At 47.3% G+C, this 27,852-nt stretch overlaps 1 protein-coding gene across 2 annotated transcripts; it reads right to left on the bottom strand.

Annotated features, from left to right (window-relative positions):
- On the bottom strand, nucleotides 1–27,852 carry LOC139226799 (pyrroline-5-carboxylate reductase 1, mitochondrial-like). 2 transcript variants are annotated; one of them, XM_070857824.1, is made up of 8 exons: nucleotides 27,693–27,852; nucleotides 27,501–27,583; nucleotides 20,962–21,032; nucleotides 14,400–14,579; nucleotides 11,196–11,417; nucleotides 6,702–6,794; nucleotides 6,164–6,327; nucleotides 1–4,136 (listed from the first exon to the last, which is right to left on the bottom strand). In XM_070857824.1, the coding sequence occupies exons 2-8, from the start codon at nucleotides 27,565–27,567 to the stop codon at nucleotides 3,995–3,997; spliced, it is 939 nt and encodes a 312-aa protein (XP_070713925.1). In that variant the 5' UTR covers nucleotides 27,568–27,583; nucleotides 27,693–27,852; the 3' UTR covers nucleotides 1–3,994. The 2 variants fall into 2 exon arrangements, with proteins under 2 accessions (XP_070713925.1, XP_070713926.1); XM_070857825.1 differs by having other exon boundaries at nucleotides 27,501–27,579.

The raw sequence follows: 27,852 nt of genomic DNA, 5'->3' as shown, positions 1-27,852 counted from the left end.
TTTATTCAACATGGATAAATAATACATCGATGTGTTAACTAACAGAGAGCTTAAAGGTTTTAATTTGAAGAAACTGTATAAAAGCATGCAAATTCAAGAATAAAATGTTTGTGAGGGGGAAAAGTCTGTCCGCCATGCTCTGCTAGAGGCAAGCTTCTTTCCACCTTCTCTGAATGTAAAGTGACTTCTTCCTAGCCCCCACATATCTGGCAATCAAATGGCATTTCTGCTCCCAGGCTTCAGCAAAATCGTTCAAAATATCTCCCAGCTCGTGTACAACAGTGCCCCAGATGAGAGGTACCAGCCTCTCTGCTTTTGGTTTCCCTCACGGCAGTACAATGAGACCAGGAAGTCTACCTCTGATGTACCTTGCCCGGTACTTACCACACCGCCAACAGGTAAGCTCTGGAAAGATAAAAACAAATGGCGATGATAAGTTTCGCCACCTGTGACAAATATTAATCTGGACATTGGGGGAATAACTCCCCCGCTCTTCTTCAAAGCAGTGCCGAGGGATCTTTTACATCCACCTGAGAGGGCAGACAGGGCCTCGGTTTAAGGTCTCATCTGAAAGACGGCACCTCCGACAGTGCAGCATTCCCTCAGCACTGGCACTGGAGTGTCAGCCTAGATGTTCATGCTCAAGTCCCTGGAGTGGGACCAAGCCTGACCTTGCCCCTATTCTCTCCGAAACGCAACACGCATCTTAAAACTGAAGGAAAATGTCCCTAATATGTAGAATGATGCCCCAGCCCCACTACGGGCAAATGGAGACACAAAACTCAGGCTTAATATGTGGTAACTTGAGTGCTATGCTTTTTTTGTGGAACTTACAGAATTTACTTCTGGATCTTAGAAAATCGTGTGTATTTTTTTATTAAATATATGTTGAATTCACATGTGTACAAGTTCCAAGGAGCGGCTATGCACTACTATAATCAAGCTACAAAGCATTTCAAGTTCACTGCTTTATAATGGCTTTCACAGAATCAATGGTCTTTAGTATTGTGTGTGTGCATACATGTACATATCACAGTGAGGGGAAATTCATCCCTATTCTCAAAGTGCACCTCACACAGGCATTGTCCAACACATTGGCTGGCTCACTGCTCACCAACAGTCCACAAACAATTCTAAAGCCAGTGATCCAGGTTCCGATGGTCCAATCTCTTGAGCAGATTCACTTTGCAGTGCATTTTGGAAATGCACAAGATGTTGGCGAGGTGGTGAGGATTGAAAAGACAAATTTAAGTCAAAAGGTGATTGTCCAGTGGTGTACATAGAAAGGCACTTGAGTGCAGAATTGCATGAATGCAGACTTCTCTTTTCCCACCTACATTTGTGCCACTGAAATAAGAATAAACGCCCTACACAAATATTTTTGGTGCTTAAATCGTAAACAACCTGAAATAGTACAATCTGCACATTGCAAGAAACTGCCTCCAAGGAAAGTCAGGCTCCCACAGGATTATTCATCTTTTGGAAACAAACTATTTTGTCTTGCTGTGCAAGGTCCAATGTAACTTATTCAGATAATTAGAAAATTAGCCTCAATCAGAGGCACAGTCTTATAGAAAAGCATGGATTGGCTAACGTGAACTCTCTGACATCACGTCAACTACTGGCACAATAGGACCAAGATTCATTGCTAATGTCACAAAGACTGGCCTTGATAAATTAATTTGGAACTCCTCTTTTTATCCCTATTCAGCAGATACCTTTAACCGTGGTAGGGTAGAGGTTGCACTATGCTAGATCAGCGGTAACACCTATAACACTTAAAAGCACGGCTTCATTCATATTTTAAGTAGTAATAAACAAGTAGTAACCAACCGGTTCTCGTTCTAAAATGTAACAACTTTCACCCAGCAACTCTTGGTCTGCAAGTCTGTCCTTTTCCTAAATGAATCCCCTGTCTTAGAGGTTCTGGAGAAGATCTACAGTATTTTGCGCTAACCACCAGGACACAAGTGCACAGACCTCATCACTTTAGGCCAAGCATTGCAGGCACACAAATATAGCTCACTTCCAGCAGTTCATAGGGTTCACCAAACCATAGTGTCCCAGTCTTTTGCTCTGGGCTGTAAGATAGACAGGGAGCTCTGCATGTAAAATGTACATATAAATATAGCCACAGCATCACAGATTTTGGAATGTTCATAAAACATTATCCATGTCCATCTGAAGTTTCTCGGCTACAGCTCAAGTGTGTTTCGAAGAACAGAATAGAAACAGTAGGCCTGTTGCCATGGATACCAAACATGTTCAATTGTTTTATATCAAAAAGTTCACACTTCTTATCTCACACTGAACATGCTTCTCCAACCAACTCAACTCAATCTTTTGTGAATAATCTGATGAAAAATTCAATGGGCCTGTGATTTCTGAAACCAGTTCGATTTTCTAAGGAGTTATTGAGACTCTAATGTGTTCATCCCAAGAAAGCCATCTGCTCGAAAGCAGCTGGGGTTAAACCCAGCAGAAAATTAACTTCAGAAAAGATGCGCTTATCTTGACATGATTAAAAGGAATGGACCTCATTTCTTTTAAATCATTTTCTCTCTTCTCTCCAAGGAGCCTATTTGTTTAGAATTGGAGTAAAGTTCCCGTCCCCAACAAACCAAGGCAGACATTTCCCTCGTCCCCCTCACCAACCCCAACCCCTTCGTCAAGAAAAATCAGAAAGGTATTCCTATATCCACTTTGGGCGAGGAAAGTTTCTATTTATTTTCATGCCAATTGTCCATTGTTCTTTTATTTGACCAAGTGCAGTCTTTAGCACTACTGCATTCGTCCAATTCATTAAGATTCTTGTAGGTGGTACTTACCGAACTCACTGGGCCACATATCTACGGCAACATGGAGAGCAAGCTCTTGACAGAACAATCTGTGCTCCCTCACCAGCAGCCAGATCCCCTTTGCACCATTTTTTTTTTAAAACCCTAACATAAATGACCCATCTCAGAATCACAGGACACCATTTGGCCCATCATGCCTGTCCCAGCTCTTTGAAAGAGCTGTACAATTAGTCCCACTCCCCTTCTCTTTCCCCACAGCCCTGCAAATATTTCCTCTTCATGTATGTGTCCAATTCGCTTTTGAAATTTGTTGGCTCAGAAATCCCGGTTTCTCTTTCCCGCTGGCATTCGATCTGATTCTTACCTGTTCCTGCTGCGCCCATGCGAGTTCCCGGTCCTGAGGCCTCCACTGACTGCGCATCGCAGCGCGTGCACGTCAGGACGTGTGCAGGCCTGGAGCTGCAGTCACATGGCTCTGGGCAGCCAATTAAGGTAAAGTATGTTCTCATTCATAATAACGGGAACTTCGTAATTTGGAATTCCCATTATTATGATTGAGAAACCCCCCAAACACACAAAATATTAATAAAAAAATAGAAAAAATACACTACATATTTAACATTAATTTAAAGTTATTTATGTATTATTAAAAATATATATTTTTCCCATTTTTAAAAGAGTGTTTAAAATTATTTTTTATGATAAATTTAATGTAGTGGGCAGGGGTTTTAAAAATAAAATGTGTTTTTTAAATTTTATTTTTTATGTTTTAAGTGTGTTTTAAAAGATAACACTTTTATCAGGTGCAAGAGTTTTCAGGACATCCGCTGGGCAAGATATGGGTAAATTTTTTCAGACCATTACATCAGGAAAATTCACAAAAGGAGCCAACTGGTTTTGTGCAGAAGGGAACAACAGTTAGTAAGGACAACTCGAACTGCTGTAGAAATAGAGCCAATATTATTTTGTACATATACAGCACACACATTAACCGTTGGTCTCAATAGGGTGTGTTAAATATACATTCTTACCTTCACATTACAATCCTAACAAACTCCAGATTCAGTACTAGTACAAGGACGAAGCCACTATTCTTCATTTAATACATTTCAATCTGTGGTTTGGTAATACTGCCCCTGTTTCTCTCTCGCCCGCCCATCTAACCCCAAAAGTCAGTTCCAGTAACAACTCAGAATTTAGCGTTTCCTGCCTCCAGGGTACTTATTGTTGAAGAGGCTGATGCCAGCTTTGGAGGCGGTCTGTTTCACCTTGTTCAGGGTGGTCTTTTTAATGGCCGCTGGGGAAATAGTCTCCTGGTCAGCAAGAAACTGCAGCTCCCTAAACAGAGAAAGGCAGAGAAGCACATACAGGTATAAGAGCAGGGTGAGAGACATGTTGAATAAATTCCCGTAGCAAGCAGTTAAATAACTTCCCTACACACTGCCCAAGTGTCAGCTGTGGCTCAGTGGGGTAGCACTCTCGCCTCTGAGTCAGAAGGTTGTGGGTTCAAGTTCCACTCCAGGGACTTGACCACAAAAAAAAAATCTAGGCTGACACTCCCAGTGCAGTGCTGAGGGAGTGCTGCACTGTCGGAGGTGCCATCTTTGAGATGAATCAATAAACCGAGGCCCCGTCTGCTCTCCCAGGTGGACGTAAAAGATCTCATGGCGCTATTTCGAAGAAGAGCAGGGGAGTGATCCCCGGTGTCCTGGGCCAATATTTATCCCTCAATCAACACAACAAAAAAAACGATTATCTGGTCATTATCACATTGCTGTTTGTGGGAGCGTGCTGTGCACAAATTGGCTGTCGCGTTTCCTACATTACAACAGTGACTACACTCCAAAAGTACTTCATTGGCTGAAAAGCACTTTGGGATGTCCGGTGGTCGTGAAAGGCGTTATATAAATGCAAGTCTTTCTTTCTTACAATAAGGTGCTGCAGTCTCTTTATGTAGAGATTCATCACGAGAATACATCCGACGTCAAAACAAGTGGCTGAACAGTGACTTGCCTCATGATCTGGGATCTATGCTTGGTTTCCACAACCAATGGCAAATCCAGGTGTTTGTTAACCTGGGCTGCCCATTGTTTTAGTGAAGCAGCATTGGGTGGTGGTGCAAGGAGGAGCAAGGGAGCTGGGAACACAGGCTCAACAGCAGGCTCAGAAACTAGCCCCAGAAAAATGAAGTTACGAGCAAGAGGCCACCCCCCATGCTGAGAATTATTATTTTTTAAAGTTACATAAAATATATATTACTGTTGACAACAAATGACACAACTGCAGCAATTAACAGCTTCCTCCTGAGCCTTCATTACACTTCAAAATACAGTCGGTAACTGACACTCCCAGAAGTCCAATTAAACCTCCGAACTGGAGCCTCCGTCGAGTGCTCACAAATTGGAAGCAAAATCCAAAGCAATAGTTAAATGTTACTGTAGTGTTATTGGCATTTAGCTGTTAAGTTCTCTCTTACAAAAGAGGGTCGAAGGCTGATTTACAGCTGGGAAGAAGAACAGAGGTGAGGAAGGGAAAATACAGACACATGGGCAGACAGACAGACAGACACACACAGGCATCCAGACAGACATAGGCAGCCAGACACACACACAGACAGGCAGACGGACACACAGGCAGACGCATACACACATAGACAGACACACAGACAGCCAGTCAGACAGACAGACACAACACACACACACACACAGAGCCAGACACACACACACACACATACAGCCAGTCACACACAGCCAGACACACACACACACATACAGCCAGACACACACACACACACACACACACACACACACACAGCCAGTCACACACAGCCAGACACACACACACACATACAGCCAGACACACACAGCCAGACACACACACACACACACACACACACACAGCCAGTCACACACACACAGACACACAGACACACACACACACAGCCAGTCACACACACACACACACACACACACACACACACACATACAGCCAGACACACACAGCCACACACACACACACACACACACACACACACACACACATACAGCCAGACACACACAGCCAGTCACACACACACACACACACACAGCCAGACACACACACACACACAGCCAGTCACACACACACAGACACACACACACACACACACACATAGCCAGTCACACACACACACACACACACACACACACACACACACACACAGACACACACACACAGCCAGACACACACACACACACACACACACACACAGCCAGTCACACACACACACACACACAGCCAGTCACACACACACACACACACACACACACACACAGCCAGTCAGACACCGACAGACAGACAGACACCACACAGTCAGACAGACAGACCTTGTTCTTGTACAGGAAGCCTCGACAGCATTGATGAGGAGACTGCGGAACCCCCCGCTCTCCAGCAAGTGCACGGCATAGATTGTTGCTCCCCCCGGGGAACACACGTTATCCTTCAGCTGCCCGGGGTGCTGCTCCGACTCCAGCAGCATCTTCGCTGATCCCTGCCAAGAGAAGACCACTAAATATATTCGTCCCTTCACAAGCTCCTTGGTAGTAAAAAAAAATGTACAGCTCGTTTATAATTTGAAAATCGAAGTTGCAAAAACTGCCCCCGGGGTTGTGGTTGAACAATCAGTAACTCTTGAAATGGACACGCTTCAGCCTTTCATTCCAAATAATTCCCTTTACTGGGGCGGGGGGGGGGGGTAAGACAGGAGGGGGGGATGGGCGGGGAGTGGGAAGGCGGACTGCAGATTGATTGAACTAATGAAATGGTTTAAATGGGACAGCTACATCAAATTAACAGAGGTTTATCCCTGGATTATTTTAGGCTGGGGTTCAGCGGATGATAACAGACACAGTGTGGTTTACTGACCAGCAAAGCTTGAGCACCCAATCGAACAGCCAACCTACGAGTGAGGCCCATCTTCACTCCACCGTCTGCCAGAGCGTCTATAGCTGTGAACGCCTGGAAGACAAGCACGAAGGTTAAACTTTTGTTTGCTCGGTCAAAAGGCTAAACAATGCAACATGCATACTTCACCTTGTTTACCGATACTTTCTCCTCCCCCCCGCCCCCCTCCCCTGACAGGAAGGATGTGATTGCACGAGAAAAGGGCGCAGAGGAGATTTACGAGGATGTTGCCAGGATTGGAGAATTTTAGCTATGAGCAAAGATTAGATAGGCTGGTGTACAACAGACTGGTATTAGAGATTCGTACATATATTCAATTTGACCAAACCAATCTTACCCATGATTCCCTGTGGCCATGGGAATGTTAGAGGCCGCTCAAATGTACACGAAGGCAGTCAAAAATAATACGGGTTGTGAGTCAAGGTCAAATTATTATAATAACAAAGTAGAAATTGGAGTCTGTCTAAGCAAAACTAACAGTTAGGATAAAGGAGCATAAATAAGGCAGATTTTGAGGAGGTGAAGGAATTTGTAAACCAGATAACATGGACAAAGTAGGGTTGATGGAAAATTACTGGAGGCAGGAGTGGCCAAGATACTAGCTCTGGTTTGAGTGACAATGATATTTTGACCACCAGAACCAATTAACAAGGTGATTTTGTTGAAGACCATAGATGGACACTGGTCAAACAAACCTTTGACAAGAAATTGGTTAAAACCTCGATACTCAAAGAATAGCTTCATACAGAAACTGCTGGGAGAGCAACGAACAGATTGACGATGACGTCAACTGTGTCCAAAAGATTTCAGAGACCAACGGCTGTGAGCTCTCGTTCACAGTTATCGCCTTCTCTTAAGTATATTATGCTGTAAGCTTAATAAATCTTGATCTATTGCTCAAACATACTGACTGCTGCTTATTGGTGTCTTGTCCAAGAACCTTTAAAACGTTCTGCACTGGGGCTGTTTTCCTTGGAACAGAGGAGGCTGAGGGGAGGTTTAATTGAGGTGTATAACATTATGAGGGGTCCAGATAGAGTGGATAGGAAGGATCTATTTCCAGAGGGGTCAAGAACCAGGGAGGCATAGATTTAGAGTAGTTGGTAGAAGGATTAGAGGGGAGATGAGGAAATATTTTCTCACCCAGAGGGTGGTGGGGGTCTGGAACTCACTGCCTGAAAGGGTGGTAGAGGTAGAAACCCTCACCACATTTAAAAGGTACTTCTGTGTTGTAATTTTCTATGATTCTATGACCTGCCCAATCTCTGACTTGCAGTAGGTGTTACTCTGCTGTCTCTGAATGGTGTACTACCTCCTTTAGACAGCCCGTGGTTCAGCCAATCAAGATCCATGCACCTCCAACATCAACAACTTGCATTTATATAGCACCTTTAAATGTAGTCAAACATCCCAAGGCGCTTCACGGGAGATTTATCAAACAAAATTTGACATTGAGTCAGAAGGGGAGATATTAGGTTGGGCCTCTACTCATTGGAATTCAGAAGAATGAGAGGTGATCTTATCGAAACGTATAAGATTATGAGGGGACTTGACAGGGTGGATGCAGAGAGGATGTTTCCACTGATGGGGGAGACTCGAACTAGAGGGCACAATCTTAGAATAAGGGGCCGCCCATTTAAAACACAAATGAGGAGAAATTTCTTCTCTCAGAGGGTTGTGAATCTGTGGAATTTGCTGCCTCAGAGAGCTGTGGAAGCTGGGACATTGAATAAATTTAAGACAGAAATAGACGGTTTCTTAATCGATAAGGGGATAAGGGGTTATGGGGAGCGGGCAGGGAAGTGGAGCTGAGTCCATGATCGGATCAGCCACGATCTTATTGAGTGGCGGAGCAGGCTCGAGGGGCCGTATGGCCTATTCCTGCTCCTATTTCTTATATCCAAAAGCTTGGTCAAAGAGGTTGGCTGTAAGGAGCATCTTAAAGGAGGAGAGAGAGGTAGAAAGGTGAAGGAGGAGAGAGAGGTAGAAAGGTGGAGAGGTTTAGGCAGGGAGTTCCAGAGCTTAGGTCCTTGGCAGCTGAAGGTATGGCCGCCGATGGTTGAGCGATTATAATCAGGGGTCGCACAAGCGGCCAGAATTAGAGGAGTGCTGAGACCTTGAGAGGTCTGTAGAGCTGGAAGAGAATGCAGAGATAGGGTGCGGCTGGAGGGGAAGCAAAGCCATGGAAGGATTTGAAGACAAGGATGAGAAATTTAAAACTGGTTGTTGCCGGACCGGAAGCCGATGTAGATCAGCGAGCACAAGGGGTGATGGGGGAACGGGACTCGGTGTGAGTTAGGACACAGCAGCAGAGTTTTGGATGAGCTTAAGGTTACGAAGGGTGCAAGGTGGGAGGCCGGCCAGGGGAGCCTTGAAACCTACCGCTTTGACTAAGCTTTTGGTCACCTGCCCTAATATCTCCTTGGTGTCAAATTTTGTTTGATAATGCTCCTTTGAAGCGCCTTGGGATTTTAATTGGGCTGAGAACTGCAGTCTCGCCGGGTGCTTACGAAGTGCGCACGGACCCAGTGAGGCCTCGCTGTAAGCCTGTTCCTGAGGCGAGATGCACATGTGCCGAAAGCTGGCGTTTCCAATCCGTCAACATTTCTTTAGAGCGATTCTACACATCCCCGGCAGAACGACATCAGCGTGGCAGAAATTGGGCTATTTGCCCAACTCTTGCCCAGCAAATGTCCTTCAAACTCTTACGCCTGGTAAAAGCAGGCTCACAGCTTACTTTTACTAACGTAACACTTTTGTAAACATAGAAAAATGTCATTTAATAATTCATTGTTATATTAACAACTCTGCCCACTAAGGTAAGTTTGTTTTTAACCCTATTAAAACACATTTAAAAAGAATTCCAAAAAATATATTTTTTTCTAAAACATGTAATTACAATTAATTTTAAAAATGTGAGGTGTTTTTTTTAATTTATTGTGCTGCTTGTCTTGTTTTAGGGAGTTATTCTCATTGATAGCAATGGGAGCTCGTACAAACCGAGTTCCCATTTTTAATCAATGAGAATACTGCATCGTGATTGGTGGTCCCGGCCCATGTGATTCCAGCATATGCGTTCATACATTGATGACATCTCCCCGTGCGCTAGGCAGCGAATGAAGGCCTCCGACCGGAATCCTACGCGCTCCCCGGGACCAACAGGTAGTTTTGTAGATTTTTTTCGGGTCAGAGGTGTTCGTGTTGTTATTTATTATATAGAAATTATATAGAATGACATAGAATTACAGCACATGAACAGGTCAATCAGCCCAACTGATCTATGCTCCACACAAGCCTCCTCACACCCCTCTTCATCTCACCCCCCATCAACATAACTTTCTTGCAATTCCCCCCATCCTTCCTCACAAGAACATACTTCTGAAAACCTTACAGGATGTGATTGGGTTATTTTCCCTTCCACCAGCACCTTTAATGTCAGCTGTGGCTCAGTGGGCAGCACTCTCGTCAAGGTCGAGATTCTCCTCCCATTGACTGAAAGGGCAGAAATCCAGAGGAAAAAAAAATTGCGCTCGGTGACAACGGTGAGAGAGGTTGCTCCAAGGAGGGGACAGTGAATGGAGAGTTCACTGCAGACACTTCCAGAGTGCATACAGCTCACAAATCTATTCCGAAGCCTGGAGGCTTCAGTTTCTGACATTGGAAAGTGAACAGCTGTGAAATGGTAGCTTTTATACCACTTCTGCAGCTGTCAACTAGCCAAAGCAATAGAGAGTCACTGAGAACCCGACTCCACTTTACCTGGCGTGAAACCGAGGAACGTCAAAGCCGTCAAAAGGTTGGTAAAATTGTACGTGCCTGCTTTTAAGCCTCTTAACTAGCATTTAAGTACTTTTTAAATGATGAGCGCCGACCCGACGGTTGAGAAACTCACACGGAGGCGGGTTCAGAGCGGGATCCCGACCCGCTGTCAATCAGCTGTGGCTCAGTGGGCACCACTCTTTCCTGAGTCAGAAGGTTGTGGGTTCAAGTCCCACTCCAGAGACTTGAGCACATAAATCTAGGCTGACACTCCAGCGCAGTGCTGAGGGAGTGCTGCACTGTCAGAGGTGCCGTCTTTCGGATGAGACGTTAAACCGAGGCCCTGCCTGCTCTCTCAGGTGGACGCAAAAGAGCCCATGGCACTATTTCGAAGAAGAGCAGGGGAGTTATTCCCGGTGTCCTGGTCAATATTTATCCCTTATTCAACAGCACTAAAAAAAAAAAATTTATCTGGTTGTAATCACATTTGTGGGAGCTTGCTGTGCGCAAATTGGCTGGCGCGTTTCCTACAGTACAACAGTGACTACGCTGCAAAGCGCTTTGGGACGTCTTGAAATTGTGAAAGGCGCTGTACAAATGCAAGTCTTTCTTTCTTTTTCGTTTCTCACCAAGTGTGAACACTTAGCTATGTCGCTTGGTATGTTTTGTGCACAAGGTGAGGGGTTTGCTACGTACATAGGCAGGGCCACTGCCACTGAGCCCGGTGACTGCATCAATCAGGTCCTCCTCCACCTCCACGCAGTAGCCGACACTGGCCATCAGTTGCTCCAGCAGCTCCCCATCCTCCACCTCTGCATGCGTTCCCATGGCGTACACCGTGGCCCCCTCTCGTACAATCACAGGGGTGTTGGTCATTAACCGGATCACTTTCGGAAACTCACGCACAGCCGACAGTTTCTGCAAAAACCAAAGAGCTACGTGAAATAAAAACAGAACACACTGGAAATCCGCACAGTGGCCAGCCAGGCTGGATTGTAAGCTACACAGAATTCACGGCACAGAACAGGCCATTCGGCTCAACTTATCCATGCCAGTATTCTCTTCATCGGACCCTATCAGCAAACCCTTCTGTCCTTGAGGAACCGGATCATGAAGCTGTTGCACATTGTATTTACTAAATCTGACTCTAGGCTGCTTGGGGACATTCCCAATTTATTCTTCGTTGATTGAAAAATAATCAAACCCGCTACCTCTACCACCTAGAAGGACAAGGGCCGCAGGCGCATGGGAACACCATCACATCCAAATTCCCCTCCACGACCCGGTTCCTCAAGGAAGCAACACAAGGCAGTTCTCAGGTTATCTTGCAATGGGAACTGAGCAGACAGCATACAGAAAATGGCTTGTGGTACCTCCAGGTGACAGTGACCATGACATGATCAAGTTTAACGGGATTTAGCGTTCAGCACTGTCGAGGACCAACACCCAGGTTTACAATTTTAATCATGTCAAATACAAGGATAGCGGAAACAGCTGGAACTGATGAATTGAGGGAAGTTGGTTATTAACCTCAGTAAAAGGAGAAATTAAAAACCTACAAAGGCATCCCGAGGAACAAGCAGAACAAATATGTTGATTCCTGAGATCTGGGGGGCTTGACTTATGAAGAAAGGTTGAGCAGGTTGGGCCTATACTAATTGGAGTTTAGAACAATGAGAGGTGATCTTATTGAAATGTATAAGATTTTGAGGGGGCTTGACAGGGTAGATGCTGAGAGGTTGTTTCTCCTCGTGGGGGAGTCTAGAGCTAGGGGGCATAGTTTCAGAATAAGGGGCCGCCCATTTAAAATGGAGATGAGGAGGAATTTCTTCTCTCAGAGGGTCGTGGATCTTTGGAATCCTCTACCACAGAGAGCTGTGGAGGCTGGGTCATTGAATATATTTAAGGCTGAGATAAGACAGATTTTTGAGCGACAAGGGAGTGAAGAGTTATGGGGAGCGGGCAGGGAAGTGGAGCTGAGGCCAGGATCAGATCAGCCACGATCTTATTGAATGGCGGAGCAGGCTCGAGGGGCCGAATGGCCTACTCCCGCTCCTATTTCTTATGTTCTTATGTATTTAAGGTGAGCAAGCACAGCAAAAAGCTACACTACATGGATCAAGAACACAATCAAAAGTCGAAGCAAGAATAAGCTTCAGAAACCCATCAGGGACAAAGGGAGAGGAGGTGCACTGGGAAGGAAGGGAAGAAGGAGGGAAGGAAAGAGGAGGAGAGGGAGGAAAGGGAAGAGAAGAAGGAAAAAAGGGGAACAGAGGAAGAAGGGAAGGGAAGAGGGGATAGAGGGAAAAACTTGCTTTCGTGTGATACCCATGTTCAAAAAATGTAATGCAGAGAACTAGAGACATGTGTCTACGGTCAATATCTGATGTAGGTCAGAAGGCACTTCTTGCTGAGTGCTCCAGCTTCTCAGGACAACTAGAGATGGGCGGTAAATATCACCGACATCCGTTACTTGGCTGGCCTGGCAGGCAGAGTACAGATGCAATCACGAGCCAAATAAGTCATGTGATGGGGAGTCGCAAGGAAGCCAAGTTTCACTTTATTTGCAGGCCAGCGGAGATGGGCAGAGTGGCCTCCCTCGTCTCTATGGCTGTTGTGAGCACTGGCTTGCCCACACACATTTAAAAATGGCACTCGCACTCCAAAAGATCAGAGCCTTTGAAAAGATCTTAACTGAATTAATAATATAATTTCACGAGGTTTCATTTACATGCACTTCAAAAGGAGAAATTCATGCTGAATTGATGGAAAAACACCAGACTCCCATTATACTGATTAGCCACTCATGACAATCAAACTGTGCTTTCTAAAAGCACAAGCTGTCCGATGTTATTGCAGTCGTTTGGAACGATCAGCGGAGTTCGTCGCTCTCATCACTTTTGTGGCCGCCCCCTCTATTGTTGGCAAGACAGTTACCTTATGCAACATTGCTAATCTCCGTGCTTTTGAATATGAACCAGTAAAATGATATTAATAGGCTATTTGTCCTCAGCTGATTAACTGCAAGATACCCAGAGGGTGACTCACTGTCTGCGCTGCTGAACACCCGCCGGCATTTTCAACAGCCGGGTTAACAGCTAAATCAAGCTCCCCTCCACAGTATGCCGCTGTTAGTGGGTCATCAAAAGAATGAGGCTTTTTGCTTCTTTCTGTTCGTTGCGTTCAACCCAAGACCTGCAACTCTGAGCAGAACATCGCTTGACTCTTTGACGCGTCCATGTTCCATTTCGAGTACTGAGGGGGACAGAGGGGCTTTGCCGCTGTTTGCAATGCTGGGTGTGCAATGAGCGGTGCAGATCAGGGGACTCAGAGGTCAGCAGAGCCCGCCGGAGACCGCAATCTGCCGATGTACGTATGGATCAATCACTTACAGTGATCGATCAGGGCTGGAAACTGCGTCAAGAGAAGAAGAACATTCTTCCCTCAACCACCGCAGTCAGAGGACCAATTTGGTTGCTCATCTCACTGCTCTTTGTGGGACCTTGTGTCCAAAATGGCGGCCGTATCCCCCCCAAACAATGTCCTTCGCTGTGTGAAGCATTGTGGGCTGTTTGAGAGGCAATCGGCATTCGTAGAATTTTGCAGCACAAAAAGGGGGCTGCTCGGCCCATCGGGTCTGTGCTGCCCCTCGGAAAGAGCTATTCACTTTGCCAGCTTTCCCCATGCCCCTTTTCGATTCTTCTTTTTCAAATAATTCATACAAATTAAAGCTCTTCCCTTTAAATGTACAGAAATTAAGACAGTCGCTCTGCAGATACCATGAATCACAATCACAGACCATCCTAATTCACAATCCCCCCCCCCCTCCACCGTTTTAGTAACTCTAACAGTGAGTGAACAAAATAAAAGTAAAAGTTCACGTTGGAGAACAAGCCTCACCTTCTCTATGGAGCTGATGGTGACTCCAGCAGCACAAGACACAACTATGTGGCGCTCTTCAATGTCGGGAGCAATCTCGTCCAGCACAAAAGGGATAATGGGTGGCTTGACAGCAAGAAACAGTACATCGCTCTTTTGAACGGCCTCCTTGTTGCTCATGGTAAGATTGACACCAAGTTTCTACAGAATGAAAGAAAATAAATAAATAAATGCAAACATTCGAGCGAAGGAGCATTTCACACAGCAGACCCTCAGAGACACAGTGTTATGCGCTGCACCCACATTTATCCCAAATCACCTCCCTAAAGTTAAAATACTATTGCTATTAAATTATGGGGACATAGGAGCAGGAGCAGGCCATTCAGCTCCTCGAGCTTGTTCCGCCATTCAATGATATCACAGCTGATTGGCGACCTAACTCCTTTGGCCCATATCCCTTAATACCAGAAAGCTCTCAATCTCAAGATTTAAAATTAACGATTGACCCAGAATCAATAGCTGTTGGCGGAAGAGAGTTCCAAACTTCTACCGCCCTTTGTGTGTAGAAGTGTTTCCTAATTTCACTCCTGAAAAGTCTGGCTCCAATGTTTAGACTATGCCACCTAGTTCTGGACTCCTCAACCAGCGGGAATAGTTTCTCTCTATCTACCCTATCTGTTCCCCTTAATATCCTGAAAACTTCGACTGGATCCCTCCCTTAACCTTCTAAATTCTAGGGAATACAGCTCTAATTTGTGCAATCTCTCCTCGTAACTTAATCTTTGAAGTCCGGAAATTACAGTCATACAATGGATATGCTGTTTGATTTAACCAGATGATGCGATCATAACCATTGGTCCATTAGCCTGCGATCCCAGTCACTCCCACATTGTTCAGTAACAGCTTTGACAAAAAAAAGTCATAGGAACATAGGCACAGGAGTAACACATTAAGCCCCACGAGCCCATTCCGCCATTCAATTGGATCATGGCTGATCTGTATCTTAACTCCATCTAACCACCTTGGTTCCGCGTCTCTTAATCCCCTTGCCTAACAAAAAACTATCAATCTCAGTTTTGACATTTTCAACTGACCCTCAATAGATTTTCAGGGGAGAGAGTTCCAGATTTCCACTATCCTTTTGTGTGTAGAAGTGCTTTCTGACATCACTCCTGAGTGGCCGAGATCAAATTTAAGGTTATGCTGCCCCCCACCCCCGCTCCCCTTGGGAGAAGCAGAATTTCCTCCAAATTTAAGAACATAAGAAATAGGAGCAGGAGTAGCCCATACGGCCCCTCGAGCCTGCTCCGCCATTCAATAAGATCATGGCTGATCATCGGCCTCAACTCCCATTTCCCCGCCTGATCTCCATATCCCTTGATTCCCCTAGAGCCCAAAAATCTATCTGTCTCAGCCTTGAATATACTCAGAGACTCAGCATCCACAGCCTTCTGGGGCAGAAAATTCCAAAGATTCACAACCCTCTGAGTGAAGAAATTCCTCTTCATCTCTGTCTTAAATGGCCGACCCCTTATCCTGTGACTGTGAGCCCCCTGGTTCTAGACACTCCAGCCAGGGGAAACAACCTCTCAGCATCTACATTGTCAATCCCCTTCAGAATTATGTATGTTTTAATGAGATCGCCTCTCATTCTTCTAAACTCCAGAGAGTATAGGCCCATTTTACACAATTTCTCATCCTAAGACAGCCCTCTCATCTCAGGAATCAATCTTGTGAACCTTCGTTGCATCATCGCTGAGGCAAGTATATCCTTCCTTAGATAAGGAGACCAAAAGCTGTGCACAGTACTCCAGGTGTGGTCTCACCAAGGCCCTGTACAATTGTGGCAAGACTTCCTTATTCTTACACTCCAACCCCTTTGCAATAAAGGACCAACATGCCATTTGCCTTCCTTATTGCTTGCTGTATGCTCGCTTTCTGTGTTTCCTGCACAAGGACACCTAAATCTCTCTGTGCACCAACATTTAAAAGTTTCTCACCATTTAAAAAATATTTTGTTTTTTCTATTCTTCCGACCAAAGTGAATAACCTCACATTCCCGTACATTATACCCCATCTGCCACCTTACTGCCCACTCAAGTAGTCTATCTATATCCCTTTGCAGACTCTATGGGGCCGAAATTCGGTGGATAATGCCGACGGTTGGTGCTGGAGAGGGGCGGCAAATGATTTAGCATCGGCAGGGAGCGGGTGCCTGGCCGCCAGAGAAATTTAGTTGGGCGGTGGGGGGGGGCGGAGCCAAGAGGTACCACTGCGCGCTCTACCGCCATCCACGTGGTGACAGCATCAAGCGCGCCACGCCCCCTTGCCGCCGCGGCTGCGAAATTAAGTCGGTACGGTGGCCTTACTGGCAGGCGCTTGGGAAAGGCGGCGGGACATCGGAGATCCCGGGAAGGGAGCATCCAGGGATCAAGGGTAAGTGGTTATCTTTTCATTTTTCAACATTTATGAATGAATGGCCCCAGTGGGGAAGTGTGGGTGGGGATCAGAGACATTTTTGGAAACTTTATTTTTCTTCTGTTTTTTCAACTCGCATGCCGGCAGCCTACCGTGGGGAAATTCAGTCGGCCTCCTGAGCTCCCGCTCTGTTGGCGCCCGAGGGGGGAGTGTGCAACGCCGCTTTCAGCGCTGCTCTCTCATCTTTGTGCGGAGAAACTGAATTTGCCAGTTTGAGGCGGTGATTGCCGGCTGGCGGTAAAATCACCCTTTAGCCGATGTCACCGCCTCAAAAACGGCGGTAACGAATCTCGACCCCTATGTGTTCTCCTCACAGCTTACTGTTCCCACCTGGCTTTGTGTCGTCAGCAAACTTAGAGACGTTACACTCGGTCCCTTCATTGAGGTCATTAATATAGATTGAAAATAGCTGAGGCCCCAGCACTGATCCTTGCGGCACCCCACTACTTACAGCCTGCCAACCCAAAAAAGACCCGTTTATCCCCACTCTGTGTTTTCTGTCCGTGATGTGAAATTCTATCATATTATGATCACGCTGCCCCAGAGGATCCATTACTTGCTCTTCTTCTCAGCCAGTCCCTCGGAGTCGAGGGTGACTTGCTTCCACACTAAAATTGAGTTCTCAGGTGACTGATGAGTCCAATGCGGGACCTACAGTCTCTGTCGCAGGTGGGGCAGATGGTGGTTGAAGGGACGGGTGGGTGGGGTGCTTGGGTTGATGTGCGCTCCTTCTGCTGTCGACGCTTGGCTTCAGCTTGCTCCCGGTGAAGAGACTCGAGGTGTTCGGCGCCTTCCCAGATCCTTTTCCTCCACTTTGAGGGATCTTGGGCCAGGGATTCCCAGGCGTCGGTGGGGATGTTGTACTTTTTCAAGGAGGCTTTGAGGTTGTCCTTGAAGCGTTTCCTCTGCCCACCTGGGGCTCGCTTGCTGTGTCGAAGCTCCGAGAATCCCTTACTATGAGATTGCTAATTAACCCTGTCTCATTTCACAAAACAAGATCTAAAATGGCCTGTTCCCTGGTTGGTTCCATGATGTATTGTTCTAGGAAGGTGTCCCGAATGCATTCCATGAACTCGTCCTCCAGACCACCGTTGCCAATTTGATTCGTCCAGTCTATATGACGATTAAAGTCCCCCCCGATTATTGCATTATTTTTGTTACAGGCTCCTAATATTTCTTGATTAATATTCTGTCCAACGGTATAGCTACTGTTAAGGGGCCTATATACTACTGCCACCAGTGTTGTCTGCCCTTTGTTATTCCTTATCTCCAATTCTAAAAGAATTGCCAGATAATAAATAGACTGCACAGAGCAGCTGAGTCAGCCACGTCCAGTGGGGAACGGAAAGTGAAGGTCCACTTGGAAGGTCGTGGCAGCAGGGAGGTCAATCTGGAAGGTAAGTCTTGATTGGGGGATGGGCAGTAGGCCCAGGGTAACTGCCCTTGCAGCATGGGTTTTAGGGGTAAGGGATATACTTTAAGGGTGGGAAATGCGCCCACTGTTAGGGGGGGGGGGGGGGGAGTGGGGGTGGAGATTGAGGGAGAGAAGGGTGAAGGATGGCAGCAGATGGCCAGGGAGAAGTTTGTTCGAGGAGCTGCCATCCCATCCGCCATCTTGAATCCGTACACGGCTCAGAGATATGGGCCATATACAGCCGACACCTCAAAGCGCTGGAGAAATACCACCAACGCTGCCTCCGCAAGATCCTGCAAATCCCCTGGGAGGATAGACGCACCAATGTCAGTGTTCGCGATCAGGCGAACATCCCCAGCATCGAAGCACTGACCACACTCGACCAGCTCCGTTGGGCGGGCCACATCGTCTGCATGCTCGACATGAGACTCCCAAAGCAAGCGCTCTACTCGGAACTCCTACACGGCAAGCGAGCCCCAGGTGGGCAGAGGAAACGTTTCAAGGACGCCCTCAAAGCCTCCTTGATAAAGTGCAACATCCCCACCGGCACCTGGGAATCCCTGGCCCAAGACCGCCCTAAGTGGAGGAAGAGCATCCGGGAGGGCGCTGAGCACCTCGAGTCTCATCGCCGAGAGCATGCAGAAATCAAGCGCAGGCAGCGGGAGGAGCGTACGGCAAACCAGACTCCCCACCCACCCTTTCCTTCAACTACTGTCTGTCCCACCCGTGACAGAGACTGTAATTCCTGTATTGGACTGTACAGTCACCTGAGAACTCACTTTTAGAGCGAAAGCAAGTCTACCTATGATGATGATATGAGACTGCATAGAGGCTTCGGGTTAAAATCGGAAGATAGTCTGCTGGTACCGTGTGGACCTCATCTTTAGTCACACAGTTTTGCTTCTTCTGAAGAGCTGGCGAGAAGGAGGGTGTAGGAAGACAGAACGGACGTCTCCGTGCCTCCCTTCCAGTCCTGCTCCTCAAACTTGAAAACGCAGTTACTGCAAGTTGCACGTAAATCAGAATCTGCAACCCTCTCCCGCTCTTTGCAAGCATCATCAAATTAGGTTAATTGTACGAGTGAGATTGAAAATGCAACACGCAAGATATTTTTCTTTTATTACTTGCTAACTGCTGATATGTGGAACTGTACTGAGTACATTAAATCAAAAGCTCTGAGGACCAAGAACAGCAGATTATTAAGCGGACAGCACGAAAGGGTAAGTTTTCCAATGTGATTTTTCTTTTCTGACATCCGATCAGCTGGTGGTCACAAATGGATTGACACTTGGACAACAGGATGGCGTGTGTTTGAGAGTGCATGATTGCCCGCTATGGAAATCAGATGGGCTAGCAGCAACGTTGCCCCCAATTCTTATTTTCGGTGCGCGGCATCTCTTAACTGGCTGTGCCGCCTGTTCACATTTTCACACATGTGCGGTTTGTTCAATGTAAAAGCCGGTCCCGGGCCGCGCGGGACCTCCAGGCCGCTGCGTGGCCACACAGCTGAGCGGCAACCTCGCCTATCTGTCCATCCACTGACTTTTACAAAAGCTAAATACTGCGCTTGCTGGAAATCGGAAATACAATCAAGACAATAATGCAAACACTCAGCAGGTGAGGCAGCATCTGCGGAGAGAGAAACAGAGTCAACGTTTCAGGTCGATGGACCTTGGTCAGCTGAAAGCTCTGGGGAAAGGACATTGACCTGAAACGTCAACTCTGTTTCGTACAGGGAAATGGAGTTGAGGCCAAGATCAGATCAGCCAATCAGATCAGCCAATGTTGTAATCGCAACAACTTGTATTTATATAGCGCCTTTAATGTAGTGAAACGTCCCAAGGCGCTTGACAGGTGTATTATGAGATCAGATCAGCCATGACCATATTGAATGTGGAGCAGGCTCGAGGGGCCAAATGGCCTACTCCTGTTCCTATTTTTTATGTTCTCTCGCATAAGTAGAAATTAGCGCAGGTGAATTAAAAAGCTTGGTCAAAGAGGTAGGTTTTAAGGAGCGTCTTGAAGGAGGAATCAGAGGTAGAGAGGCAGAGAGGTTTAGGCATGGAGTTCCAGAGCTTGGGGCCTAGGCAACAGAAGGCAAGGCCACCAATGGTTGAGCGATTATAATCAGGGATGCTCAAGAGGGCAGAATTAGAGGAGCGCAGACATCTCGGGGGGTTGTGGGGCTGGAGGAGATTACAAAGGTAGGGAGGGGCGAGGCCAGGGAAGGATTTGAAAATAAGGATGAGAATTTTGAAATCGAGGTGGTGCTTAACCGGAAGCCAATGTAGGTCAGCGAGCACAGGGTGATGGGTGAGCGGGACTTGGTGCGAGTTAGGACACGGGCCGCCGAGTTTTGGGTCATCTCAAGTTTATGTAGGTTAGAATGTGGGAGGCCAGCCAGGAGTGCGATGGAATAGTCAAGTCTAGAGGTAACAAAGGCATGGATGAGGGTTTCAGCAGCGGATGAGCTGAGGCAAGGGCGGAGATGGGCGATGTTACGGAGGTGGAAATAGGCGGATTTAGCAACATTCAATAAGTTCGGCCATGCACAGTTGGTTGCACGTTGGTGCTGTGCAAACTATCCCGAGGTGGATCCCACACCAGTTATTTTTAATAATAATCTCACTATTCAAAGGGACAGTGCTTCATTGGGTTGGTAAAGCAAACAGCGAACGTGTTAATTCCTACCCTCAGGCCTCCGACGGTGGGTAAATCGTGGTCTGGTGAACTCGCTGTAATCTTATGAGCAGCTAAAACACCTGAGGAAAGAAAATAAGAGAAAGAAGTTCAGGTCAATGGGATTCTCAACCCCCCAGCCCAGAAAAATGAGCTACCCTTCCCTTATCCTATTCCCCTTAATCATCTTCAGTTTTTCATCAGTTTTTCAAACAGTTGCATTCGTGGTTCAGGGGGAGAGTTACAGTGGGGGGTTCAGGGGGAGAGTTACAGTGGGGGGGTTCAGGGGGAGAGTTACAGTGGGGAGTTCAGGGGAGAGTTACAAAGCGGAGTTACAGTGGGTGGTTCAGGGGGAGAGTTACAATGGGGAGTTACAGTGGGTGGTTCAGGGAGAGAGTTACAGTGGAGAGTTACAGTGGGGGGTTCAGGGGGAGAGTTACAGTGGGTGGTTCAGGGGGAGAGTTACAGTGGGGAGTTCAGGGGGAGAGTTACAGTGGGAGATTCAGGGGGAGAGTTACAGTGGGGGATTCAGGGGGAGAGTTACAGTGGGTGGTTCAGGGGGAGAGTTACAGTGGAGAGTTACAGTAGGTGGTTCAGGGGGAGCGTTACAGTGGGTGGTTCAGGGGGAGAGTTACAGTGGGGGGTTCAGGGGGAGAGTTACAGTGGGTGGTTCAGGGGGAGAGTTACAGTGGGGGGTTCAGGGGGAGAGTTACAGTGGAGAGTTACAGTGGGTGGTTCAGGGGGAGCATTACAGTGGGTGGTTCAGGGGGAGAGTTACAGTGGGTGGTTCAGGGGGAGAGTTACAGTGGAGAGTTACAGTGGGTGGTTCAGGGGGAGCGTTACAGTGGGTGGTTCAGGGGGAGAGTTACAGTGGGTGGTTCAGGTGGAGCGTTACAGTGGGTGGTTCAGGGGGAGAGTTATAGTGGGTGGTTCAGGGGGAGAGTTACAGTGGGTGGTTCAGGGGGAGAGTTACAGTGGGTGGTTCAGGGGGAGAGTTACAGTGGGGGGTTCAGGGGGAGAGTTACAGTGGGGGATTCAGGGGGAGAGTTACAGTGGAGAGTTACAGTGGGTGGTTCAGGGGGAGCGTTACAGTGGGTGGTTCAGGGGGAGAGTTACAGTAGGGGGTTCAGGGAGAGAGTTACAGTGGGTGGTTCAGGGGAAGAGTTACAGTGGGTGGTTCAGGGGGAGAGTTACAGTGGGTGGTTCAGGGGGAAAGTTACAGTGGGGGGTTCAGGGGGAGAGTTACAGTGGGTGGTACAGGGGGAAGATGTAGTCCTTACTACTAGGGGGATCAAGGGGTATGATGAGAAAGCAGGAATGGGGTACTGAAGTTGCATGTTCAGCCATGAACTCATTGAATGGTGGTGCAGGCTCGAAGGGTCGAATGGCCTACTCCTGCACCTATTTTCTATGTTTCTATGTTTCTAGCCGCCTGTGTGGTGTATTGTCAACGGTGGATGGGGTATTGAGTCAACCCAGCAGTGTGGGACTCCACGTGTAGACCAGATTGGGCAAGGGGTTGCAACTTCCCTTCCTTGAAGGATGCTGGGGAATCAGTTGGACTTTTACCAGAACCTACAGCTCGGATGGTCATCAGCCCACAAGGTACCGGATTTATGGAATTCAATTACCCAACTTGTCACAGTGGAATTGGAACTCCAAACCTCTGGGTTGCTAGTCTACTACCACAATGCTACATCGCTCTGAGCTCGTCAACGTGTGTTAATACAGAAAACAAGTATTGGTTGGAAATTCTCACTCATAAGAACATAAGAAACAGGAGCAGGAGTAGGCCATTCGGCCCCTCGAACCTGCTCCGCCATTCAATAAGGATCATGGCTGATCTGATCTTGGCCTCAACTCCACTTCCCCGCCCGCTCCCCATAACCCTCATCATTCAAAAATCTGTCTATCTCCATCTTAACTCTTCGGTTAATATTCATCCTTGGCTATAATCTCGCTTCACACTGCCAAGAGATTAGCACACCAATCTCCAATGACGTCTGAAAGTCAATACAGCGACAAATATTTTTGTTTGATTTTCTCCCAGTGGACTGAGCGACATTACCAGCTAAAAGACTACTCTTGCAATGCTAAGTGACTGTACCAGAGCAGTCACCAGTCTCATTTAGCGTACTAATGGTAACCTAGGGCACTGCTCAAAGGAAGTCAGATTATCCATTTTTTCTTTAAGTGCAATAACAGAAGTGTTTCCCGACGGCCATAGCTAGGGATTTTCCCAAAGTCCATGTGTTGTGTCTTCCACCACCCCACTAGCTGTAGCCATCGGGAAACACTTCTGTTATTGCACTTAAGTAAAAAATGGATAATCTGACTTCCTTTGAGCAGTGCCCTGGGTTACCATTAGTACACTAAATGAGACTGGTGACTGCTCTGGTACAGTCACTTAGCATTGCAAGAGTAGTCTTTTAGCTGGTAATGTCGCTCAGTCCACTGGGAGAAAATCAAACAAAAATATTTGTCGCTGTATTGACTTTCAGACGTCATTGGAGATTGGTGTGCCAATCTCTTGGCAGTGTGAAGTGAGATTGTAGCCAAGGATGAATATTAACCTAAGAGTTAAGATGGAGATAGACAGATTTTTGAATGATGAGGGTTATGGGGAGCAGGCGGGGAAGTGGAGTTGAGGCCAAGATCAGATCAGCCATGATCCTTGTTGAATGGCAGAGCAGGTTCAAGGGGCCGAATGGCCAGCTTCTGCTCCTGTTTCTTATGTTCTTATGAGTGAGAATTTCCAACCAATGCTATTGATTGTTGTTGCTTGCGTTCCAGAGGAGCATCTATTGGGACTGTTGATCCAGCCTGCGCTCAAAGTTCAGGAAAACATAACATGTACTGACTGCTAATAGGTTATACCAGAAAAAAAACCTGACTTTCTCTCTACTGATGTCGCAAGGTTCCAGTGTTCTCTGCTTTTATCTCAGATTTACTGTTCTTCAAAAAAAAATGTTGGTACAGCCAGTTGGTACTGGTTTCTCCCTGTCTGTATCCTGTCTCACACGAAAACCCGCTTCAGCATCTCTCTCTCCTCCATAAGCTCACGGCCACCACAGCATGGAATTTAAAATTGTTGTCCTGGTCTTCAAATTACTCCATGGCTTCACCTTGCCCTCAAGTCCCACTCCAGAGACTTGAGCACATAAATCTAGGCTTACACTCCAGTGCAGTGCAGGGGGAGCGCTGCACTGTCGGAGGTGCCGTCTTTTAAATGAGCCGTTAAACCGAGCCCCTGTCTGCGCTCTCAAGTGGACGTTAAAGATCCTATTTCGAAGAAGAACAGGGAGTTATCCCCGGTGTCTTGGCCAATATTTATCCCTCAATCAAAAACAGATTATCTGGTCATTATCATATTGCTGTGTGTGGGAGCTTGCTGTGCACAAGTTGGCTGCCGCGTTTCCCACATTACAACAGTGACTACACTCCAAAATTGGCTGTAAATCACTTTGAGATGTCCGATGATCATGAAAGGCGCTATATAAATGCAAGTCTTTCTTTCTTTCTTTTTGAGCTACAATCTCCTCTCGCATTACAACCCCTCCCAGTCTCTTCAGTCTCCTCTGACACTGGTCCTCTGTGCATCCTTCCCCCTTACTGTCTCTTCATCCCACCATGGGGGACAGAGCCTCCCGTCACCTCGGCCCTTTACCGTCTGGAACTCCTTCCCTAAACTCAACAAACAAACATTTTTCTGGGCATCCCAAAATCATTGGCCCTGAATTTGCGGTCGGAGGCTTCCCGCAGTGAGAAGCCTCCCATCCGCACTGACCTGGGGTCTCGGGATCCACGGCGACTCGCGGTCCTGGGCCTCCCCGGGTACCCGCGGGTGGAGGCCCACGTAACCTAGGCGGTTCGCAAGTGCCCCTGGGAGCCCAACCAATGAAAGAAAGAGATCCCCAATCAAACTTATGGGGATTCCGTATGTACCGAATCCCCATAAACATGAATGGAAATACCCCCCCAAAATACAGGTACACATCAAATATATTTCAAAAAATTACATATTTAAAATTAATTAATATGCCATTTAATTAAATATTTAAAACCAAAATGTAATTTTTCGAAAAATGAATTACGTGTTTTAAAGAGGCTAAAAATAACAACCTTAGTTTACAGGTGTTTTAATGTTTAAATGATTGAAACAAATATTTTAAATCTTTTTTTAAACTCTTACGCTGGTAAAAGCAGGCCTTACCCCTGCTTTTACCAGATGGAAGATTTTCATGGGCATTCACTGGGCAAATAGCCCAACTCAACGCCCGCACATGCCCTTTTCCTGGGGGAGCATTGGATTTGTCAAGAAGCTTCTTGACAGAGCTCAAGTTCCGTGCGTGTGCTTCGCATGCCTAAACCCGGAACTTGTGCAGCCCTTACACACCTCGCATAGCTTGGTCTTTAAAAACTTGTCAAAGCCCTTCTTTTTAACCAAGCTTTTAGTTACCACTGCAAAGCTCATGGTTCCTTTCAATACAACAACTGTTTCCATTCAGACCGTGCCTTTGGTGCAAGAAAAGGTCTCCAAGCACTTTCCACACTTCTGGACGGAGCAAGACTGCCGAGGCAGATGGGAGTCTGGGAGGGATGACTGACAGCTTGGCCAACGATGTGGGTCTTGGGGAGATGTTTACAAGCTGAAGTTTAGAAGGCAGTTCTGAACAGTAGCACCGAAAAGCGATGGTGATATTTGGCGGTGCGGGGGTGGGGAGGGGATAGCGGAGGCAGTTGATGTGCTAAAAAGCAGAGTCAGACACAGGCACATGCGGAAATCCCGACGTTTCGGTCAGTCATTGACAGCTACTCCACAGGCTGTGCTGTGCTTATTCCCACCCCCCCCCCCCATCGCCACCCACTTCCCCTGCCCCCCACAGAGCCGGCAATCTGTGGAATCACCCAAGTCAGGGAAACTAACAAAACATTTGGCTCTTCTGCAGTAAGCACGCTGTTAAATTTCCCGCTAAATGTTAGACCCAAAGGGATTAGGTATAACTGGGGTTTTAACAGTGTATTGACTGCCAAACAAAGGTTATGGACCCGGAAAAAACAAATCTTAATTTGGTACACTGTGAAATTTGTCCATTTTAATAAAAATTTACATTTTTAAGGAACTTTTTAATTAAAAAAAAGTTTGTCGATCTTTATTTCAGCTTTGCCTTTTCCCCACTTGAGAGCCCCAATCTTTCTTTTGCTCTCTCTAACATTTTTTTTAAGTTCAAATTTTAAGAGCTTCAGCTGTGGTTCAATGGGTAGCACACTCACCTCTCATTCAGAAGGTTGTGTGTTCGGGACTTGAGCACATAAATCTAGCCTGACACTCCCAGTGCAGTGCTGCGGGAGTGCTGCACTGTCAGAGGTGCCGTCTTTCGGATGAGACGTTAAACCGAGGCCCTGTCTGCCCTCTCAGGTGGACGCAAAAGATCCCACGGCACTATTTCGAAGTAGGGGGAGTTATCCCGGTGTCCTGGCCAATATTTATCCCTCAATCAACATAACAAAAACAGATTATTTGGTCATTATCACATTGCTGTTTGTGGGAGCTTGGAGTGCACAAATTGGCTGCCGCGTTTCCCACATTACAACAGTGACTACACTCCAAAAAGTACTTCATTGGCTGTACAGGGCTTTGAGAGGTCCGGTGGTCGTGAAAGGCGCTACATAAATCCAAGTCTTACTTTCTTTGCTCACTTCCTGGTTCCTAGTCTGTGAGAATTCTGCCTTTTGACTGGCTGCTGAGACAGCCTGTTGAGGTCACGGCAGTTCGCACAAGCAAATTCCCACTATAGTGATTTGAATTGAATGTCGGAAAACCCAAACGTCTCGACACCGGGATCGCCAAATCCTAGCGTGCACACGAAATTCCCTAAGCAAGCGCTCTACTCGGAACTCCTACACGGCAAGCGAGCCCCAGGTGGGCAGAGGGAACGTTTCAAGGACACCCTCCAAACCTCCCTGATAAAGTGCAACATCCCCACCGACACCTGGGAGTCCCTGGCCCAAGACCCGCCCGAAGTGGAGGAAGAGCATCCGAGAGGGCGCTGAGCACCTCGAGTCTCGTCGCCGAGAGCATGCAGAAAACAAGCACAGACGGCGGAAAGAGCGTGCGGCAAACCAGACTCCCCACCCTCTGCCCCACCTGTGACAGAGACTGTAATTCCCGTATTGGACTGTACAGCCACCTGAGAGCTCACTTTTAGAGTGGAAGCAGGTCTTCCTCGATTCGGAGGGACTGCCTATGTATGATGATGATGATTTTGCCGCTGACTGTTGGAGAGGGCCAGGAGGGGAGACGGGGAGGTCGATCCGATCAGCAGATGTCTGAAGGCTGGCCCCACGCCTGATTTAAGCTCAGATAGGCTTTATTCCGAGGACCGATCGGGCAAATGGTTTTGGGGGCAGGTTCTTCCTGAAAGGAGCTGGCCGAATGCTGAGGATGCTCTGACCATCCGCGGGACCACAACTGCATCTCAGACTGCCAGCAAAGTTTCCCCGAGTGTGTAACCCACCGCTGCACCGGTTCTCCCCCGGGCAAGGCTCACCTGCGGCCGTGAATCCTCTGGCCAGGGCAAAGGCCAACTGGCCGGCTCCAATAAATCCAACGCTCATGTCTGAATTCTTCTGCCTGCAAGACAAAACAATGCGGCGATCAGTCAGGGTGCGCGGGGTGGAGAGGAACTGCAAACAATTGCCTCCCCTTGGACAAAGCGTTCTTCGACCAGCTTAGTCCCCACCTGCCTGAGCGCCCGACACCCTGCCTTCAGCACGGCAACTCGGCCAGCCCCGGCAACGTGGCTCAAAGACTTGTCAAAGCCGGCCAGCCTTGCTGCTCCGGAGTGACTGCGGCAGCCACCAACCAGCCGCAGAGCTGCAGGAACGGTCCGCCCGCCTGCT

This window comes from Pristiophorus japonicus, chromosome 16 (assembly GCF_044704955.1).
Source record: "Pristiophorus japonicus isolate sPriJap1 chromosome 16, sPriJap1.hap1, whole genome shotgun sequence".
Lineage (NCBI taxonomy): Eukaryota > Metazoa > Chordata > Chondrichthyes > Pristiophoridae > Pristiophorus > Pristiophorus japonicus.
This window is presented reverse-complemented; position numbering and strand designations above follow the sequence as displayed.

What these genes read in the sequence shown, in the direction of transcription:
- LOC139226799 (XM_070857824.1), bottom strand. Translation starts at nt 27,567, where the DNA reads ATGAGCGTTGGATTTATTGGAGCCGGCCAGTTGGCCTTTGCCCTGGCC. An exon ending in CAGAGGATTCACGGCCGCAG is followed by an intron (nt 21,033 to 27,500) that starts GTGAGCCTTGCC and finishes TTCTTTCCTCAG; the next exon opens with GTGTTTTAGCTGCTCATAAG. An exon ending in TGGGTGCTCAAGCTTTGCTG is followed by an intron (nt 6,328 to 6,701) that starts GTCAGTAAACCA and finishes TTCTCTTGGCAG; the next exon opens with GGATCAGCGAAGATGCTGCT.